The sequence below is a fragment of the Caretta caretta genome, chromosome 3, assembly GCF_965140235.1.
Source record: "Caretta caretta isolate rCarCar2 chromosome 3, rCarCar1.hap1, whole genome shotgun sequence".
In the NCBI taxonomy this organism is placed as follows: Eukaryota; Metazoa; Chordata; order Testudines; family Cheloniidae; genus Caretta; species Caretta caretta.
In genome coordinates, this window is record NC_134208.1 from 146602119 (window position 1) to 146625158 (window position 23040).

At 41.2% G+C, this 23040-nt stretch overlaps 1 protein-coding gene across 1 annotated transcript in view; it reads right to left on the bottom strand.

The window, feature by feature from the left end:
• Positions 1-1218: 1218 nt before the first annotated feature.
• EIF2AK2 (eukaryotic translation initiation factor 2 alpha kinase 2) overlaps positions 1219-23040 on the bottom strand; it is a 47677-nt gene continuing 25855 nt past the window's right edge. Inside the window, 9 exon segments of the mRNA XM_048843690.2 lie at positions 1219-5073; positions 5171-5233; positions 13810-13908; positions 14631-14756; positions 15983-16175; positions 17466-17585; positions 20965-21084; positions 21695-21784; positions 21958-21992. Coding sequence (XP_048699647.2) covers positions 4948-5073; positions 5171-5233; positions 13810-13908; positions 14631-14756; positions 15983-16175; positions 17466-17585; positions 20965-21084; positions 21695-21784; positions 21958-21992 — 972 coding nt within the window. The 3' untranslated portion in view covers positions 1219-4947.

Below are 23040 nucleotides of genomic sequence, written 5' to 3' on the forward strand. Positions count from 1 at the left end.
TCAATACCTACTGAACAGTGGCAGCATTGTCCATGAGCAGCAACTGCTAGTGGAAGTAAATCCATAATGATGACAGAAAAAGGAGCTGAACTAGAAGAATTAGCTTTTACTGTAAGGCAGGCAGCAGTTTGTGTTAGACATATCAGAGTTGGACTGAGACAACCACCTACCCATCAGTTGTGGTGAACAGAGACTTTACTGTTGTAAATCTTGAAGTTTAATGGGCAAGTGGCAGAGGACCTCTTAGTTATTCCATGCCAGTAAGATGTTGTAACAGGGCACATTCACGTCTCACAAGCACCCCCTTGGCTGAGTGCATGTGCATGCACTCTCTCTGTTTGTGGTAGGTCTGCGGTGACTCAGCCCTCCGGCCAAGTCTCACGTGTCTGAATGTGTAGGCAAACAAACCCCCTCCAGAAAAAACAGTCCAAGAGGGGTCTATCCCAGTATCCCTTGGTAGGAATATCTCTTTAGCCCTCCCTGGGCTCGGCTCACAATCAATCCAGTAGTCCCCCAACCCTGGTATGGGGGCTTTCTCCCTGAAGACTCTTCACCCTCATAGGGCCTTTCTGACCACAGCTCTCCAGCTAGGCTACTGCAGTTCAGTTCCCGCTCTGGGGTGCTTCAACATCCAGGCCACTTCGCCCAGTGGCTAATGGGGGGGGAGGGACCCAGGCCAACCCACTACTCTGGGTCCCAGCCCAGGGACCCTATTGAGAGCAGCCATCCACTGTGTCCCTCATCTAAGTCGGGCCACTGCTCTAATTCCCTGGTCCGCTTCCCCTTGGCCCGATTGCCATCTTCACCCTTCTCACTCTCCCCGGCTTGTGGCAGCACTGCCCTGTCCCAGATCCTGCAGCTCCCTCAGCCAGTTACACACCATCCACGCTCCTCCAGCTCCAGCAAGGGAATGAATTTACTCTTGCCCTGCAGGTCCATCTTATCAGACCTGCTGGGTCCTGATTGGCTGTGTCACACACAGCCACTCTAGGCAGCTCGGAGGATCCTTTCCACTGCCCTTTTCTGGGACGGGGTGTGGCAGGGCCACAAGACCTTCAGCAGATGGCCTCAGAAGGTCTGGTATACCCTGTCACAGATGACTATTACAGAACTTTCCCTGAGAGGAAAGGAAATCCAATTAGGTGGCTTTTCTCTGGGCTAGGATATACTCTCACTGGCATCTTGAGTCATTAGGAAAGAGGAATTTGTCCAAAAAGGAAGATTTCAAACATTTGTTTTAATGGGGAAGCAGCAAACACTTACAGACACCTCAAAACGACCGAGCAAAGCTTACATGTATTCTCATTTGTTACAGAAGAATGCACCACAAGTTTAGAATTTATATAAAATTGAACACTGGATAGCAGGCCAGCACCAAAATTTCCCTACTTCAGAGAGCACAGACTTAAGAACACATCTGCTATCCTGCAGTGGCTGGGTTTTTTTTTCAGGCATACTATTCATTCTAATACTTGATCAGTATAAGAACAAAAATTGTGAATTTATCCACTGTTTCTAAGAATCAAAATAGTACTTTATCTACAAACCTAACATTGTAAATTTGGGCCCTGTTTTTGCAATGAGGTCTGTAGGTGGACCAATGGATTCCTACAAAGGCACAAGGATATCAGCAGGCAGATCTCTGCTCACTGCAAGACTGGGGCCTTAATTTCTACAAACAGCTTTTAAGGAATGATTATGTTACCCTTTGGCACTGACATGCTGCTATGATGAAAGCGTTAAAAATGCCTGTAACAACCTGATTCCTACCTCCATCTGCTCTTTATAAGCACAGCCAGGGCTTTACTATTAAAACATGCCCGCCAAAAATCTAAAGTGCTTGAACTATGCAACCCAATGTTAAAGACTCAGCTGAACTCCTTGATCTTATAGGACAGGGTTGGTATCCTGGGGGAAGAGAGAAAAAGATTGGGAGTGCAGGGAGGGGATGGTATTTACTGGGGTCACTCTCCCTCTCCACAACTTATTGGAGATTGTTTCCTTAATCTGAAGGTCCCTTGGCCTCTTACTGATAGCACTCTCCCTTCCCTCCACAACCACTTTGTCTGTGGCACCTGCCTCACCACAACTCATCTCCATGCATAGGTGCTGGAACTTGGGAGTGCTGCAGCACGCCCTGGCTTGAAGTGGTTTCCATCATATACAGAGTTTACAGTTTGGTTCAATAGCTCTCAAGAACCCCACTATACAAACTGTTCCAGCGTCCCTGTCTCCATGTGGTATATATAGTTGGAGAGTGAGGTGGTGTCACAGACTCTTCTCCTGGGAAGTAGACAGAGATTGGAGACCACATAATTACTATGAGGCTGCTACTGAGGGAACATTGTGGAGCCCAAGCAATTGACACAGCTGACTTGGGCAGGATGTGGATTTACATTTCAGAGACAAATCCCAATCTTCAAAAGACAAAAACCAGATCTTACGTGTTAATTCAGTTTTCAAACTGTGGAGGTGTAGAGGAACATTTGGGAGAGGGGGAGAAGGCAAGTGGCGGGGCTTGAGGAGGAAGTACCACCTCTACCCCGACTCGCCTCCTTTTGTCTGGGTTTGGGGGGCATAACCAAAAATTGTAACTCAAAGGGAGGCTCAGCTCAAAAAGTTTGAAAACTGCTGTGTTGACTCATTGTGACACCTGGTTTCTATAAAGTGAATCATTAAACTGAGCTTTAATTCTCAAAGGGACACATTCTTTAAGAGCCTAAATATTTTTAAATTCTTCATTGTTTGAAACACCCTCATCGTATTAGCATTATTTATACAGCACCAGCAATTTGCTAATAATTTAACATTCAGGTATAAAGACAAAAAGCCCAAAAAGCTTGCAATCTTCAAATATGTATAACATTTCTATGCTTTTTTACCAAATTTAATCATTTTCCATTTGGCAAACACTAACTTGTCTGGTGTCTTTAAGTGAAGTGAAATTCATTATACTAATGTAATAAAAATCAACTTCAAAAGTGCTTTAACAGATATTTTGGTCTATGTGCCAGCAACAAGCATATTAGCTATTGCTAATTATATGTAGATACCAATCGGCCACTGAAGAGCACACAACACAGACCTTGTCTAGAGAAAACTTCAGCTATTTTCCCACACTGTCAGACAGCAATAAAGACAGATGAACCTTCTCTACACAAGAGGCTATATAGTCACAAAGGGGACTTGTAGGTGCCCTGCCTTTTAGTGGAATTCACAGTCCTGAGTTAGGCACAATGTACAATGCATGGGGAGAGTTAGAATGGGATTCACAAAAGCCAGCCCACTGAGCCTACCTAGCTTAGGTGGAAATGCTGTGGAGAGGGATATGGCCTATGCCAGGGATTCTCAACCTTTTTCTTTCTGATGCCCCCACAACATGCTATAAAAACTCCACGGCCCACTTGTACCACAGTAACTTGTTTTCCGCATATAAAAGCCAGAGCTGGCATTAGGGGATAGCAAGCAGGGCAGTTGCCTGGAGCCCCATACCACAAAGGTCCCTGCAGAGCTACATTGCTCAGGCTTCAGCTTCAGCCCCATGTTATCGGCTCTGGGTCCCAGGCTTCGGCCCCAGGCTTCAGCCCCATATGTGGGGCTTCAGCTTTCTGCCCTGGGGCCCCAGCGAGTCTAACACTGGCCCTGCTTGGTGGACCCCCTGAAAGCTGTTTGTGGCCTCCCAGGGGCTTAAGGGAGTTGAATGCTTAAGTCCCAACTAGAGGGAGACACCTATCTCCACTTGGGATTCACACCTTTCTCCTGGACTTAGGCACCTAAGCCAGGTCAATTATTTTTCATGAAAAACCACAAAGGAAGATCACCCCATAGCACAGCAGTTAGAGCCCTCACACAGGATGTAGGAGATCTGGGGTCAAATCTCTACACTGCCTGATGTGGAGAAGGGACTTGAACTTGAGTTTCCTACCTCCCAGGTGACTGATCTAACCACTAGAGTCACTCAAATTCTTTCTCTGGCCCTATGAATATTTCATTAGCTACTACAAAGTGGAGCGGCTTCAACAAGAGATTGAAACCAGTGGTTTGGATACTCTCCTGGGAGGTGGAAGGACCCAGCAGAGTAGAGATCTGACCCCAGGTTTCCCACATTCTGAGTGACCATGTCCAGCCACGAAAAGTTGGGAGCCTCTGGGACTTCACCAGTAGAAACTTAGTCACCTTGGGACTTTAGGGGCCTACAAGGTTAGATGGCAGCAGAGCAGTGATTTTGTGAGTACAAGAGGTGCCTAAATGTTGGACTTAGGTGCCTAACTGCTACACTAGGCACCCAAGTCCCTCTTGTGAACCTAGCCCTAGCACTCCCACCCATACAGCCAGAAGTTGCAATTTTTCCTAAAATTTCCTACTGCAAAAAAGCCACAATATTTCTAGGTGACATAAAAATAAATGGTTACTGCTGGGAGAGAGCAAAAGATTTAAAACAGCAGGCAGCAGCAAACTTAAGTATAAAAGGTCAAATCCTGCCTCCTTCATACTTATGGAAATAAGCACTGGACCTGCTGACGTTCTGTTGTACAGCAGGGGCAGACTGTAGACGGACCTCTCCACCCCATGAAGTACCATGGGGTAATACTGCACAGTGGTTCCCTCGTCAGCCAAGGATGAACATAACTATGGGTCCATGACTGCTGATCCACCTGTAAAACACGACACCCACCACCTGCCCAGAGGTGAGAAAGGGCAGGGGCACAAGGCTCCAGACTATGGAGTATAAAGCAAAAATTTATACTGATGCTCTGGATCACAAGAGGCTTTCATTCCCCCAATCCCCGCAGAGATCCCCATGTAAAGCCAGGTTTTGTGCAGGACAATAGGATTGAACCTAAGATTCCAAATATGTTTGTCACATTTCAGCAATTTTAAGGGAGGGGGGGGGAAATCAAATTCTAGACCAAAACAGAGCTTATGTTGTTCCTTTAAACAGGGTGCCTAACACGTATGTACGTTCTTTGTATCTGGATTCTTTTTAGCAACAAACTTCAAAAGCTCCAGTACACCAGATGCCGAAGGTCTCTTTGCAACGTCTTTTGAGAGCAATTGCTCAATTATGTGTTTCTGTAAAAAAACAAACAAGGTACAGTATATATTAGAGGAAATAAAATTCTGAACATGAATAATGAGGAAATAGATGAAATAATGTGTTATACTGTACCTCTGCCGGAAATTTCTTGCTGAACTCCTCTGGAAGTACACATTCTCTTATTTTGTGCCACTCCTAAAAACGACACCAAATAATTTTTTTAGTATGATATTTTCATTGACTACATTTTGAAGCTCTGCAATTGAACCACACAAAGTATGAAAACAAAATAATCACAAAATGTAGTGATAGGGAGAGAGCGAGTCTTCAGAAGACAGCATTTGTCAAAGGAAGTATCTGAAAGCTTTCAATTTGGCTGTAAGGTGTTTTTAAAAGTGTTCTGTAAAGCTTTGAGTTTGACGACTTTTTCACCTTATGAGCCTCAAGGTCCATGAAGACCTGCTTCTGCCTCATTTTTGTCAAATCCCTGGTTCTCACTGTTAATTAAAAAAAACCAGTAGTTCTGCATCCCAAACCCCGTGGAAAAATCTACAGGAGAGGACTTTAACTCTGCCCCTGCGGGCATCATTGCTACTTGTGAGACAAGGGGATGCAAATAGCATTCCCCCCACCACACACACAATCTTTACTTTTAACATTGCTACAGTGTTTCAGAGAATGCAAAACAGGGAAGGGAGGTAGGCAGGAAAGAAAAAAAATCTCAGACTCAGATTACAGTCTGTGATTAATATGTCCATGGGCTTTATGGTTACTATCTCACAGAAAATATAAAATCTAATGTGGAGGACTTATGTTACACACACACCATGAATGCCATTAGAAAAATTCAAAAACACCTTTTTAAGTCACTTTTAAATAATCAGTGCTAAGTCACAATGACCAACATTTTTAAACCCAGATGCCTAAAATTATGCTCCTAAATACGTATTTAGGTACATAAACAGAAGTGGCCTAATTTTCAAAGATGCTGAGCAACCCTCACTCTAAATTAAGTCAGTAACAGTGGCAGGTGCTTTGTACCTTTGAAAAATCAGATCACATCTAGTTAGGGTTCATATATGGATTTAAGAGCTTAATTTCAGGCACAGTTTTCAGGTTTGAAAATTTTAGCTATGCTCCCTGCCCCAAAAAGCCTGTCACTGAAGACAAGACATAACAGAGGAAGGTGACCAGCATTAGGAAGGCAGGGGAAAGAGAATCACAGAATATCAAGGATGGAAGGGACCTCAGGAGGTCATCTAGTCCAATCGCCTGCTCAAAGCAGGACCAATCCCCAACTAAATCAAGAGGACAAGCATTACAGCAAAAAGGATAAAGGTAGCATCAGAGGTCTAATTTTAAAAAATAATGCTGAAGGCAAAGACAGAAACCTCTGTTTTGGTCATCAGACACATGCCTGTTGACCAATTCCTATGGTCCTTACTTGAGCAAAACTCTCACTGACTTCAAAAGGAAGTTTTGCCAAAATGAGGGCTGCAAAATAAGGTACCCCAGAGATTTAGTATAGCACGTATCAGACTAGCCATTTCCCTTTTCCCCTCCCCTCAGTGTAATTTGACCTGTCAGCAAATTCAGCCAAAAAGCATCCCAGACATCAAGAGTACAAAGCAGGGTGTGTAGGTTACTAGCTGCAGAGTGCTTCAGTCCCATGCGGGTAAATGCAATATATATTTTACAGGACAGGAGGATAGTTTTATAGTTAGGCACTGGACTGGGATGTAGCTCCAGGTTCAATTTCTGTCTCTGCCACAGACTTACTGTGTGACTTTGCGCAAGGCCCCAATCCTGAAAAGACTGAAACACATGTGTAAGTTTATGCACCTGAGTAATACCATACACTTCAATAAGACTACTCATGTGCATAAAGTAGAGCCGGTAAAAAAGGTTTACTGATGAAAAATGTCTTTTTAATTAAAATTAAAAAAAAGGGCAAAAAATGTTGGCAGCAATATTGATTTTAAAAATCATTTTTTTAAACAAAAAGTGAAACAATTTGTTTCAAATAAAAACTTGTTTAATTTTTGAACAAGTGTTTTTTTGCGGGGGGTTCTCTCTTATCTTCTCTTTTTTCTCCCCTCCCTTATTCTTACCCTTTTGGAGGATAAAGGGAGAGAAAAGATAGTGAAAATCAAGCAAAACACCTAAATTCTAACATTTTCTTGCTTTTTGAACGTTGAAAAAAAATTCAGTTTGACAAAAGCAACCTGTTTTTTTCCCAAGGAAAAAATTTTTTTTAAGATTTTTTTTTTAAATTTCTCATTTAAAAAAAAAAAAATATATATATACACCCTTTACAACCCAGCCCTAGCATAAAGTTACACACATGGTTAAAAGAACAGGAGTACTTGTGGCACCTTAGAAACTAACAAATTTATTTGAGCATAAGCTTTCGTGGGCTAAAACTGACTTCATCGGATGCATGCAGTGGAAAATACAGTGGGAAGATATATATATATATACACACACACACACACACACACAGAGAACATGAAACAATGGATGTTATCATCACTCTCATTAATGTGAGCTATTACCAGCAGGAGAGAAAAATAACCTTTTGTAGTGATAATCAAGATGGGCCATTTCCAGCAGTTGACAAGAACGTGTGAGGAACAGTAGGGGGGAAAAATAAACATGGGGAAATACTTTTACTTTGTGTAATGACACGTCTACTCCCAGTCTTTACTTAAGACTAATGTAATGGTGTCCAGTTTTCAAATTAATTCCAATTCAGCAGTCGCTCGTTGGAGTCTGTTTTTGAAGTTTTTTTGTTGTAATATTGCGACTTTTAGGTCTGTAATCGGGTGACCAGCAGTCTCTCGTTGGAGAGACTGCTGAATTGGAATTAATTTGCAACTGGACAACATTAAATTAGGCTTGAATAAAGACTGGGAGTGGACGTGTCATTACACAAAGTAAAACTATTTCCCCATGTTTATCTGGAAGTGAAACCAGATATTATAGGTATAACAGAGACCTGGTGGAATAGTAGTCATGACTGGGCTACAGGTATTGAAGGGTATGTGCTGTTTAGGAAAGACCGAAATAAAGGTAAAGGCGGTGGAGTAGCACTGTATATCAATGATGAGATAGAATGTAAAGAAATAAGAAGCGATGAAATGGATATGACTGAGTCTGTCTGGGCAACAATTAAATTGGGGAAGAAAACTATTAGAGCCTCCCCTGGGATAGTGCTTGGGGTGTGCTATAGACCGCCGGGATCTAATTTGGATATGGATAGAGCCCTTTTTAATGTTTTTAATAAAGTAAATACTAATGGAAACTGTGTGATCATGGGAGACTTTAACTTCCCAGATATAGACTGGAGGACGAGTGCTAGTAATAATAATAGGGCTCAGATTTTCCTAGATGCGATAGCTGATGGATTCCTTCAGCAAGTAGTTGCTGAACCGACTAGAGGGGATGCCATTTTAGATTTGGTCTTGGTGAGTAATGAGGACCTCATAGAGGAAATGGTTGTAGGGGATAATCTTGGCTCAAGTGATCATGAGCTAATTCAGTTCAAACTGAATGGAAGGATTAACAAAAATAAATCTGCAACTAGGATTTTTGATTTCAAAAGGGCTGACTTTCAAAAATTAAGGAAATTAGTTAGGGAAGTGGATCGGACTGAAGAATTTATGGGTTTAAAGGTAGAGGAGGCCTGGGATTATTTTAAATTAAAGCTGCAGAAGCTATCGGAAGCCTGCATCCCAAGAAAGGGGAAAAAATTCATAGGCAGGAGTTGTAGACCAAGCTGGATGAGCAAGCATCTTAGAGAGGTAATTAAGAAAAAGCAGAAAGCATATAGGGAGTGGAAGAAGGGAGGGATCAGTAAGGAAAGCTACCTTATTGAGGTCAGAATATGTAGGGATAAAGTGAGACAGGCTAAAAGTCAAGTAGAGTTGGACCTTGCAAAGGGAATTAAAACCAATAGTAAAAGGTTCTATAGTCATATAAATAGGAAGAAAACAAAGAAAGAAGAAGTGGGACCACTAAAAACTGAGGATGGAGTGGAGGTCAAGGATAATCTAGGCATGGCCCAATATCTAAACAAATACTTTGCCTCAGTCTTTAATAAGACTAAAGAGGATCTTAGGGATAATGGTAGCATGATAAATGGGAATGAGGATATGGAGGTAGACATCACCATATCTGAGGTAGAAGCGAAACTCAAACAGCTTAATGGGACTAAATCGGGGGGCCCAGATAATCTTCATCCAAGAATATTAAAAGAATTGGCACAAGAAATTGCAAGCCCATTAGCAAGAATTTTTAATGAATCTGTAAACTCAGGGGTTGTACCGTATGATTGGAGAATTGCTAACATAGTTCCTATTTTTAAGAAAGGGAAAAAAAGTGATCCAAGTAATTATAGGCCTGTTAGTTTGACATCTGTAGTATGCAAGGTCTTGGAAAAAATTTTGAAGGAGAAGGTAGTTAAGGACATTGAAGTCAATGGTAAATGGGACAAAATACAACACGGTTTTACAAAAGGTAGATCGTGCCAAACCAACCTGATCTCCTTCTTTGAGAGAGTAACAGATTTTTTAGATAAAGGAAACGCAGTGGATCTAATTTACTTAGATTTTAGTAAGGCGTTTGATACTGTGCCACATGGGGAATTATTAGTTAAATTGGATAAGATGGGCATCAATAGGAAAATTGAAAGGTGGATAGGGAATTGGTTAAAGGGGAGACTACAACGGGTCCTATTGAAAGGTGAACTGTCAAGTTGGAGGGAGGTTACCAGTGGAGTTCCTCAAGGATCAGTTTTGGGACCAATCTTATTTAATCTTTTTATTACTGACCTGGGCACAAAAAGTGGGAATGTGCTAATAAAGTTTGCAGATGATACAAAGCTGGGAGGTATTGCTAATTTAGAGAAGGACAGGGATACCCTACAGGAGGATCTGGATGACCTTGTAAACTGGAGTAATAGGAATAGGATGAAATTTAATAGTGAGAAGTGTAAGGTCATGCATTTAGGGATTAATAACAAGAATTTTAGTTATAAGCTAGGGACGCATCAACTAGAAGTAATGGAGGAGGAAAAGGACCTTGGAGTATTGGTTGATCATAGGATGACTATGAGCTGCCAATGTGATATGGCTGTGAAAAAAGCTAATGTCATCTTGGGATGCATCAGGAGAGGTATTTCCAGTAGGGATAAGGAGGTTTTAGTACCATTATATAAGGCACTGGTGAGACCTCACCTGGAATACTGTGTGCAGTTCTGGTCTCCCATGTTTAAGAAGGATGAATTCAAACTGGAACAGGTACAGAGAAGGGCTACTGGGATGATCCGAGGAATGGAAAACTTGCCTTATGAAAGGAGACTCAGGGAGCTTGGCTTGTTTAGCCTAACTAAAAGAAGGTTGAGGGGAGATATGATTGCTCTCTATAAATATATCAGAGGGATAAATACCAGAGAGGGAGAGGAATTATTTAAACTCAGTACCAATGTGGACACAAGAACAAATGGATATAAACTGGCCACTAGGAAATTTAGATTAGAAATTAGACGAAGGTTTCTAACCATCAGAGGAGTGAAGTTTTGGAATAGCCTTCCGAGGGAAGTAGTGGGGGCAAAAGATCTATCTTGCTTTAAGATTAAACTCGATAAGTTTATGGAGGAGATGGTATGATGGGATAACATGGTTTTGGTAATTAAATATTCATGGTAAATAGGCCCAATGGCCTGTGATGGGTTTTTAGATGGGGTAAGATCCAAGTTACCCGGGAAAGAATTTTCTGTAGTATCTGGCTGATGAATCTTGCCCATATGCTCAGGGTTTAGCTGATCGCCATATTTGGGGTCGGGAAGGAATTTTCCTCCAGGGCAGATTGGAAGGCCCTGGAGGTTTTTCGCCTTCCTCTGTAGCATGGGGCACGGGTCACTTGCTGGAGGATTCTCTGCTCCTTGAGGTCTTCAAACTACAATTTGAGGACTTCAATAGCACAGATATAGGTGTGAGGTCTTTTTTAGGAGTGGTGGGTGAAATTCTGTGGCCTGCATTGTGCAGGAGGTCAGACTAGATGATCATAATGGTCCCTTCTGGCCTAAATATCTATGAATCTTTCTCCCTACTGTTCCTCACACATTCTTGTCAACTGCTGGAAATGGCCCATCTTGATTATCACTACAAAAGGCTTTTTTTCTCTCCTGCTGGTAATAGCTCACCTTAACTGATCACTCTCGTTATAGTGTGTATGATAACACCCATTGTTTCATGTTCTGTGTGTGTGTGTATCTTCCTACTAAAAAAGAAAAGGAGTACTTGTGGCACCTTAGAGACTAACCAATTTATTTGAGCATGAGCTTTCGTGAGCCACAGCTCACTTCATCAGATGTGTACCGTGGAAACTGCAGCAGACTTTATATACACACAGAGAATATGAAACAATACCTCCTCCCACCCCACTGTCCTGCTGGTAATAGCTTATCTAAAGTGATCAGCAGGTGGGCCATTTCCAGCACAAATCCAGGTTTTCTCACCCTCCACCCCCCCCACACAAATTCACTCTCCTGCTGGTGCTAGCCCATCCAAAGTGACAACTCTTTACATAATCAAGTCGGGCTATTTCCTGCATAGATCCAGGTTTTCTCACTTCCCCCCCACCCCCAAACACACACAAACTCACTCTCCTGCTGGTAATAGCTCATCTAAACTGACCACTCTCCAAGTTTAAATGTGTGTTTGGGGGTGGGGGGGAAGTGAGAAAACCTGGATCTATGCAGGAAATAGCCCGACTTGATTATGTAAAGAGTTGTCACTTTGGATGGGCTAGCACCAGCAGGAGAGTGAATTTGTGTGGGGGGGTGGAGGGTGAGAAAACCTGGATTTGTGCTGGAAATGGCCCACCTGCTGATCACTTTAGATAAGCTATTACCAGCAGGACAGTGGGGTGGGAGGAGGTATTGTTTCATATTCTCTGTGTGTATATAAAGTCTGCTGCAGTTTCCACGGTACACATCTGATGAAGTGAGCTGTGGCTCACGAAAGCTCATGCTCAAATAAATTGGTTAGTCTCTAAGGTGCCACAAGTACTCCTTTTCTTTTTGCGAATACAGACTAACACGGCTGTTCCTCTGAAACCTATCTTCCTACTGTATTTTCCACTGCATGCATCCGATGAAGTGGGTTTTAGCCCATGAAAGCTTATGCTCAAATACATTTGTTAGTCTCTAAGGTGCCACAAGTACTCCTGTTCTTTTTGCAGATACAGACTAACACGGCTGCTACTCTGAAACACGTTGTTAAGTATTTGGAGGATCAGGGTCTTAATCTCGCTGTACTTCAGTTGCACACCTGTAAAATAACACAATATTTCTTTACCTCACAGGGTTTTTGTGAGGATAAATAATGATACACTCAGATACCATAGTGCTGAGGGCCACATAAGTATCTCAATTCATATCGCTTGCTCTCTCTTCCCGTCTCTGATGGAGATTAAGTTTGCTGTACTAGACAGCAGAGCTGTCTGACAGACTAGATAGCAAATAGACAAGGAGTACTTGTGGCACCTTAGAGACTAACAAATTTATTTGAGCATAAGCTTTTGTGAGCTACAGCTCACTTCATTGGATGCAACAGATAGCAGTTGTAGCCAATGATTTTAGTTTATTGTTCATTTATTGTGTGATGTTATGATTAATCAATGTCATATATATTCATTGTATGTTAATTAGAGTTAATTTGTAGGATTATAGAAGTATAAGATTGATCAGTATTTAGAGGAATTGTACCGGGTAAAAGTAAGTAGGGCGGAAACGCAAGGCCTACAGGCTGAGGCCTGTAAGATTTTAGCTTACCCATACTAGGCCATCAAATTAAGAAATGCTGATATAACTAAATGACCGAAGAATAACCCGATGCCCTAAGATTACGGGAAAAGATGTACCAGTGGGTGATATTGCAAGATACCCAGTAATCATGTTTTGCTAACACATGCCCTAACCGCAGGGTGCTTGATGTGCAGAAATGCTAATGAGGTATAGTCAGAATTACATTATAAAAAAGGGTGCCTAGATTAGGAAAATTGAGCTTCCTATGGGAAACTCCAGCAGGAACCATCCCTCTACTAATAATCAATTCATGAGAGACCTATCAGACCCTAACTCTTGTTAAGGATGTGAGTCGAACTATATTTGTAACTTGTGCGTAGGTTCGGAAAGAATTTCTGTATGCTTGGGTATTCAAAACTTTAACTGAAACTTTAATAAAACTTGTAAAACAGACTAGATCTTGTACTCGTGAATGTCTGTGTGGTCACTACCCTTGGTCTTTATGTGTTCCTAGAGACTCTAAATCTGAAGCAAGTAGCAAAGGTGACTTTCACTCTGTTAAGATTGAAACTGTAGCTGCCAGAGCCGATCCCAGGGTGGTGTAGTATCACATTACAAAATTCACTTTAAATAAAATGAAAGGCTACACAGAGGTGACAAACAGAGAGCACCAAAACACATTGACAAGTGAATGGTGCTAGGGTAATTTTTGTTTTAAATTTTGAAGACAGCTTTTATTCACAAAAGTAATATGAATATGTGGGCCTCACTGAAATGAATTTTCAGGAAGGACAAGAATGAAGAGAGGATGAACACCTGATGTACTGGTATAAGGAAGGTATTCCAGACATATGGGGCAATAAGGAACACTACATAATATACAAGTAACACGTCAAGTCATATTTTGCCTTATATAGTTTTCTTCTGACCTATTTTTCATTAATAATTTAAGATTACTTACCTGAAATTTTTCAGCATCAGTGGAAAATATCCAAAGAATTTCAAAGAGAATTAATCCTAGTGCAAATATATCCACTTCCTGTCCATATTTGTCTCCAGCCTGTGGTGATTACAATAAAAATAGCATATACCAGACATGCCTTTTAGGTCTTAAAATGTATCATAATTGAAGTGTTTTCATACAATTCAATTCTGCAGTATTTATACAAGCTAAATCCCTATGAAGTCAATGGGAGTTTTGCCTTAGGACGGCATGATTGGGTCCACCAGGCCCTCATACAAGTCCTTAAATCTCTGTGCCAAAGATGCCCCATCTGTGAAACAGAGATAATATTTACTGTTAAGTAAAATGAAATATACAGACTTTAAAGCATCCATAGTCCCACCTACGTAGGATAAGTAATTGATTCCCCCTTCCAGATAGGGAATCAGACACAGAGATTCTAAGGCCAAGATTTTCAATAATGGATGCCTAAAGTTACCCAAATTCACATTTCAGTACCTAAATTAGTGGCCTGATTTTCAAAATTGCTGATCACCCACAGCTCCCACTGACTTCAAACTTTGTAACGTAAGACAGTATCAATGAGAGAGGATCACCTCATTTCACAACTGACTTGTGCAATTTGCTTCAGATTTTCCAGTTTAAAAAAAAAAAAAATCTATCCTGGTTTAGGATCACACCTGGAAAACTTTAGGCAACTGGTTTAGTACTGGAGAAATTAGGACAGGGATGGCTAAATCTGGACTTAAATGCAAGGATAACTATGGAGACACTCATATCTTCTGATGTCTTACTATTAAACCTGCAGTAACAGTTACCTGTTCTGGGCTCATATATGATCTTGTTCCCTTTTCTGTTGTCCGCAGGTCATCTGTCATTGAAGTTACAAGTCCAAAGTCACCTATTTTTATTTTATTTTCACGAGATATGAATATGTTGAGGGGCTAAAAAGGACAATTGAAAAAATGTCTCAGTTTCACATTACAAACTTTTAGCACCAGGAAAAAAATCAGTCATAGGGTACTTCAGTGGAAGAGTTGCTAAACAGTCAAGGAAATGATTAGGAGTTATGTATCAAAATAAAAACTGTTGGTTTAACAATGAGATTTTAAACACACTAGTCAAAATTTGAAATCATGACTGCCATAATAACTAATTGTTCTCATTTGCACATACAGTTAAGTACTAGCAGTGGTTTTCAAACTTTTTTTCTGGTGACCCAGTTGAAGAAAATTCTTGATGCCCACGACCCAGTGGAGCTGGGGATGAGGGGTTTGGGGTGTGGGAGGGGCTCAGAGCTGGACCAAAGGGTTGGGGTACGAGGGTGGGGCCAGGAATGAGGGGTTCAGAGGGTTGGGAGGGGGCTCTGAGCTGGGGCAGGGGTGTGGAAGGGGGTCAGGGCTCTGGGCTGAGGCCGGGGATGAGGGGTTTGGGGTGCAGGAAGGGGCTCTGGGTTTGGGGGGGTCTCAGGGCTGAGGCGGGGGTTGGAGTGCAGGAGGGGGTCAGGGCTCTGGTTTGGTGGTGCAGGCTCTGGGGTGGGGCAGGGGATGAGGGGTTTGGGGTACAGGAAGGGGCCCCAGGTTTGCAGGGGCCGGGAACCGGCCAATGGGAGTGCGGAGCCAGTGCTTGGGGTGGGGCAGCATGCAGAGCCCTGTGGTCCCCCTGCCTAGAAGCCGGACCCGCTGCTGGCCACTTCCGGGGCGCAGCGCAGTGTCGGAACAGGTAGGCACTAGTCTGCCTTAGCTGGGCAGCACCGCCAATGGGACTTTAACATCCTGGTCAGCGGTGCTGACCAGAGCCACTAGGTTCCCTGGGTGCTGAACAAGGCAATCCAGTGCCTTACATGCCAGTACTCTGTCGCAACCCGAACTTTGAAAAACACTGCTCCCTAGGGCATTAACTTCAGTACACTAAAATATATGATGTGTTGTATGTGATTTATTAAAATTGATTTTGAACTCAAACTTGAAACTTAATATATACCTAGTATACAGCATTTCACATTCAAAAGCACTTTGTGATTTTATTCCCAATCTTACACACACTGACAGACCCTTAGGCTCACATGGAGTCCCACTGAAAATAAAACAACAGTTCAACATTTTCTGATCCTCCAAACATTTATTCATTACATCTGTCCACCCACACAACAATCATCTGTTCTGCTTACCTTGAGGTCTCTGTGAATAAACCCTTTAGAATGAATATATTCCACTCCTGTCACTATTTGTCTAAATTTGATGAGAGACTCATCTTGGTAATTTTTCTTCCCTCTCTTTTCATCAATCCAGCCATCCAGTGTTCCTTTCTCACAGAATTCCATTTGGATAAAAAGGCAATCACATAGAAAATCTGGCCTCGGTCTGTAAGAGTAAAATTAAATCACAGTATTAAAAACAGCACTACATAATTGTTCCTAAGCAGTTGGCTCAATGGTTTGCTGGTTTCCAACCTTTCATTTGGCTGCAGGCCCCCACAATCGTGGCCAAAAGTCCCTAATTTTTTAGGACCACTCCAGGTAGGCTTGGGGCTGCCAGTGATGGCACTGGAGTCAATCCTAGCTCCCAAACAGCCAGCTGCCTGCCACTGAAGCCTGTTCTACACTAAGTAGGCTGACTTAAGGCAATTTACCTCATCCTAATTATGTCAGTGTACACACAACAGCTTTGTCCTGCCAATGTAAGTGTCCTACTACACGGACAATAACAACTCCATCTCCACAAGAGGCATAGCACTTATGTCGGTGTAGTTAGGGCGACACAGTGTCTGTGTAGATGCTGCGGTTACTTACACCAGCTGCTGGCTGTCTTGTCAATTTCACAGCTCCATGCTGGAGCCCCCAGCTCCCTGCTCCCAGCCAGGCTGCGCCCAGAGGCTCCCCGCTCCGGGAGCTGAAAAGCCTGGGGTGGCTGCCCCCCAGCTCCCAGCAGGAAGCCGAGAGCCTGGGGAAGTGGGGACAGATGGGCTCCCAGTGGGGAGCTACGCGGAGCTTAGATACTTGGCCCTCAGCCCCCACAATGCCCCTCTTCAGGAGGTGGAAGCGCCGCTAGTGAGGACATGCACCACTGACAGAAGGAGGCTAGTGTGGACAGTAATTACTGCAGTGGCTGTAAGTCGACCTAACATAGGCTGACTTAGGGCTGTTGTGTACACTTGCTCTGAGTCAGCTCTTCTGCTGAGCAGCCAGTAGGCCCCACAAGGTGGGGCAGAACAATACCATGGGACAGGGCATGATCTAGTGAGTGAAACACTGGTTTGAGAAAAAATAACTCCTGCACTTTAATCCCAATGCAAATACCATCTCTCTTAGTTGCTGAAGATCCTGCTACTGATTTGGCTTCAATATAAGACACCATTCCAAATTAGGCCTAAATGTCAGTGTACATATCTGCGACACATACTGTTCACCAAAAAAGTGGCAATTCATCAACAAAAAGGAGATATACATGTACATATACATCGTTCATTAAGCATACTGCCTGATGTTAAATATTTTTCACGTTCTTTCTTCTTTTATTAGATGGAAAAAATATACGTGTAGGGATCTGTAATTCACTCATTTTTTGCCACACAAATCTGCAATAGGGAAAAAATAATCTGATTATTCCAGATAAAGAGCCATTGATTACACTACAGAATTCATTTTTATTCACCTTGAAAGGCTTGAACTGTTCTCAGAATTGAGAAAGTCTTTCCCAGTCCAAGAGGCGTAATACCGTATGATGTTTTCATGCGCAAGCTCTGCTAATGCTTGTACCTCACGCTGTACTTTACTAAATAAACAAAGAAAAATTCTCATTACCCAACGCCGACGAACTGACACTTCTTAATAAAATGAACAATAAGATTAATTGAAGACAGGATATCAAGCAACAGTAGTAACCTTCAGGATTAAATATCTATTTTAAATTATTTTAAAAGTCAATATCACTGTTTAATTTTTAAAGAGAAGCTGAAAATTGTATCTACTAGCTGCGTTTCGTTTGCCAGGCTGTTCTTGTGTTTTGCCTGTTGTCTGCTCTATTATCCTGAGCACTCAAGTGTTTGAACCCTGTTGAAAATGTTTGAAAGGAGAACCGCACCCCAACTCAGGTTCTTGTACTTAATACCTTATCTGGTCATAAGAACACAACAGATAAGCAAAGCATAGAGTTGATGCTCTCACGGAGAAATTAAGCATCCAAAGACCCTGATCCTGCAAACACTAGAGCATATAACTTTTAATTTGCAAGTAGTCCCTCTACATACACTGAGCTCAGCAAGACTATTCATATGCAAGATTATTTGCAGAGTTGGGGCCTACTTTGATTATTGTAGGGTTGTCCAATGAATTAATTTCAACCTCAGATGGGGCCCAAATGTGACCCTTTATTTGAGGAACATATAGGGCTTACATTTAAAATGTTAAATTTACTTCTCAGGAGTGCAATGTGAATGAAAATAGGAAATATCCTGGAAGAACATTTAGTAATACAATATACTCATTAAAATAAGACACCAAAGCAATTTAGGCTAAAGGTTGCTCTGAAACTGTTGTAAATAACATGGAGGAGGAGATCCTTAAAACGATTTGTTAGAGAGACACTTACAACTTGTTTTTTAATTGATTATTTAAAATAAATATTACTCGGCATTTTATCAGAAATTAGAATGTCCAGAAAAGTTTTTTTTATGCTCCCCTGATGACGTTTATAATGGTATTTTTAGCAAGTGACACGAGGACAAAGAAACAATTATACTGGTTTTATAAAGAGTGTTGCCAAATGCACAAAGGAAAAAACAGGGAGGGAGGATTTCCCCCACCCAGTGTATAGTCATCTGAACTGCTACTGGTCAGTTCAAACATTTTCAGACACAAATGTGGTTTTCAAAGTGACTCTGTCTCTTTAAATGTTCTATAAATCTGTTAGTCTGCAGCTGACAAGTTTTATAAAAGCAGTAATCACCATTCATAGATAATCTACCAAGTGTTCTGCAAATTTATAGATTCCCAGGCCTGCAGAGAACACTGTGATAATCTAGTTTGACCTCCTATATAACACTGGCCACAGAACTTCCCCAAAATAATTCCTGTTTGAACAAAATCATAGCTTTTGGAAAAAACATCAAATTTTGATTTAAAGATTACCAGTGGCTTAGAGAAAAGGAGTACTTGTGGCACCTCAGAGACTAACCAATTTATTTGAGCATAAGCTTTCGTGAGCTACAGCTCACTTCATCGGATGCATACTGTGGAAACTGCAGAAGACATTATATACACAGAGACCATGAAACAATACCTCCTCCCACCCCACTCTCCTGCTGGTAATAGCTTATCTAAAGTGATCACTCTCCTTGCAATGTGTATGATAATCAAGTTGGGCCATTTCCAGCACAAATCCAGGTTTTCTCACCCCCCTCCCCAAACTCACTCTCCTGCTGGTAATAGCCCATTCAAAGTGACCACTCTCTTTACAATGTGTATGATAATCAAGGTGGGCCATTTCCAGCTTAGAATCCACCACAGCCCTTGGTAAATTGTTCCAATGATAAATTGCTCCTCAGTTAAAAATTTACACTTTATTTCCAGTCTGAATTTGTCTAGTTTCAACTTTTGACCATTGGATCTTGTTATATCTTTGTCTGCTAGACTGAAGAGCCCTTTATTGGGAACAGAAATTTGTCATGTAGCTCTTTGGAGTCTATCACTATAAGGCATATTATCCAATCATTTAATCATTTTCATGGTACTTTGGGACTGGTGAACCTCACATATGGTGAATCAGGTTTTCAATAACCTCTCACTATATTAGACGAGGCTGTCTAGCTAGGGGTCAAGGGCTGGAATGCTTAAAGGGGACTGTATTTGGCTACTTGGAGAGCAGCATGGTATTACAGAAGCTGTTTTGTTACTGATTTGGTTAATCTAACTGAAGAATAAACCACCAGTTGTGGGGATTGTCTGCTCTATTCCTTGCAGTCTACCCTGAGTATAGCATTCTCACTGTGGTCCATACACTCAGTCACACCTCTCTTCTCCCACATCTCTACTGAAACAAGGCTGCTTGAAAGACTTTGAATTGGGGAAATTGGTCCCAGGCTGGGAAGGGAATCCAGACTGTGTATTAAGAACTGTGAACTGCCCGCAACATCCGGAGGGGTGAGAAAAGCTGTTTGCTTCAAATTTTACTTAGCATGAAAAAGTTTAGGAATTAGCTTGCAATTTTATCTTTTATTTCTTTTAAAAGCCAATTCTGACTTCTATGCTTATACCACTTATAATCACTTAAAATCTACATTTCTATAGTTAATAAACTTGTTTAATGTTTTATGTAAACCAGTGTGGTTCATTGAAGGGTTTGAGGAATCTACTCAGGTTAACAAAGGCTGGTGCATATCCATTACCCATTGATGGAATGGCAGACTAATTAATGAGCTTGCATTGATCAAGAAGGTCTTGAACCGTGTAAAACACGCATTGCTGGGGTGCAAGGCTGGGACTGAGAGATATGCAGGAGTTGCCCTATATCTGTTTATGAGAGGCTGGAAGAGCATTCATGTGACTTTGCAGGGTGTGACTCTCACACGCTAATGGCTATGTGAGAGCAAAACCTGGAGGGGCTGCTTTTCACTAGCAGAGCAGTGTGAGAGGTATCCTAAGCTAGAGAGTTAAGGGGGCACAACAGTTCCACTGTCCAGATTGTACCCTGGGGGTTGTCACACAAATACAGAGGTAAAATAACTTCTCTATCCCTACTTGAGATTCCCGTTTATGCATCCAAGGAATGCACCTGCCCTTTTGTCCGCTTCATCATCTTGCCCAGGATCAACGTCAGGCTGACATTCCTATGATTACCTGGTCATCCCATTTTCTCTTTTTAAATATTGGCACAACATTAACAAAGAGAGCGCGCACAAGTTAACAAATCCTGTTTCCTATGCTGTGCTGGACTATAATTCTAGTGCACAGAGAAGCAAACATCAAAAGACAGCACACTCATTTCAGCTCCTCTGAGAACAGAGAAATAAACATGTTTGTCAGACAGAATGGACAATGCTGTAAAGGAAAATTACTTAAACTTTTAAGGGATTATTACAAACAAACAGTTTCATCTACAGAAACTGTTTGAGAATGTCCTTTCAAATAAAAGCAAGCAGATGTACAGTACTTACTCGCTACACGTGACTCGTTTGACAGCATAGTACTTCTTATCAATAATTTGTTTTGCTTTGAAAACATTCCCAAATCCACCGCTGCCAATTCGCTCTAGCTCTTCAAAATCCTTGATAAATCTTTAAAATAATAAAATAAAAAAATAAATAAATAAATAAATAAATAATTTTAGCAAAATCAGCCCTAACATTAATTTTGGAAAGTATGGGTCTGATTCTGGAACTTGCAGAGCATCTCCTGAGAGACGCTGAGCATCATCTTACAAGAGATACTCAAACCTCAGATAAACAAAGCGTCTTGCGGCCCACCAGGGGCTTATCCTGAACAAGCCGTGAACCAAGTTTGGGAACCCCTGGATTAGAGGCATTCCTACACTATTTTACATACTCATAACATTTACATTTGGAATTTTCATAAGAACAGAAGCTGTCAACTTATTTTCTTTGAATAACCTCTTCTATTACAACATTTGTAGCACCAGCCATTTCTCGGGGTAGAGGAAAAAATGAAGAAACATTCTACAGAGTTGCACAAATGCCAAATACAAACATTCTTATTATAGGAAATACCCTATACCTCACCCACAAGTGGCAGTTTGCATATGCTTGTAAATAGAATTCCTTCTCCCCCTTTCTTTGTTTTGCAATAAACTTGCAAAACTGTTAGTCAGGGAAATCTAACCCATCATTGCAATAACTATACATCTCTTACTTAAAATCTCCTTCCCACCTTTCATCCTTAGTGTACTTATTTTCCTTTTTCTCTTCCTTGACCTGCTGTCCTGAGAACGAAGGTGCCAATTTAGTTGCGATCTCTCTTCTTAGAGAAAAAAGAAAATTTACAATAAAACCTTGTAATATATGAATACAGAAAAGAAATTTACCTGGAAATATTTTTGGTGTCATGTTTTAGTCAAGTATCAAAGCCACTAAAACAGGATTTGCAATATTAATTTCAGAACATATATATTTAAAAACAAAGTAATTACATACCTCTTAGATTTCATGGCAGCATTTTTGGGAGTTGCCTATATCAAAAAAGAAAAACAAACATATTCACTGTTTGATGAATGATGATTATTTTTCTAATATGGATTGGCTGTGGCTACCAGCTGTCCAAATCCATACTTAGACTGGTTGGCTCATCTGTTTGATGACAACCTTCAGTTTAAATTCCTCATGAAACTTGGATATTACTAGCGCTGTGTGAGTAATGGATTTTTCAGAGTTCGCTGGCAATCCCGGGGGAAAAAAAAAACCTGTTTGTGTCAACCCCAAAGCTATTTTCTTCAAACTTTTTGATGAATCAGAAGTTGGGAAAAATTCATTTTGATCAAACAAAACATTTAGTTCAAGCTAAAACTAAATATTTCTATTTTGAGCATTTTTTAACATTTTAAAAATTAAAGGAAATTTCAAACTGAAAAGTCATTTTGAACTGAAAAAATAACATTTAATTTAAAAAGTGCTGAAATAAGGTTTCAAGTTTTCAGAATATATATATATATATATATATACACGGTACACCAAACAATTTAGCAAAACTGACACAAATTCCAGAAGCGTTTCAGCATAGCCAAATCTACACTTTTTGCCGAAAGACATTTTGGCTCAAAAATGTCCCCCAGCTCTAAGTATGACATCATGATTCTAATCAATATGCATCAATTACATTCAATGTACAAGCACAGATCCATCAACTTCCATGGAAGTATGCCTGTTTAAGCCAGCAGCAAATCTGACCTATTGTATGTTTAGTGAGAATGATGGTAAAAAGATAATGAACATTTTAAATAACATTCAGATATATTTTGTAACGATAACCATTGTGGGTAGAGGAGAAAATTGATACTGCACTATGCTCTGAAACTCCCCTAACTCAGGCTCTAACAGGCTGCTAGAGGAAGCAGTTCTTAACTCTTGCAGTGAAATAGAGAGAGTGACGCAATCTCAGAAGATTAGGCTCCAATTTATTGGTAGTTTTAGGCCCCAGTCCAGCATTGTCACCCTCACAGGCCAACGGCTCAACCTGCATTTAGCCCCCATGACGTCAGTGACACAACAGGCCACCTACAC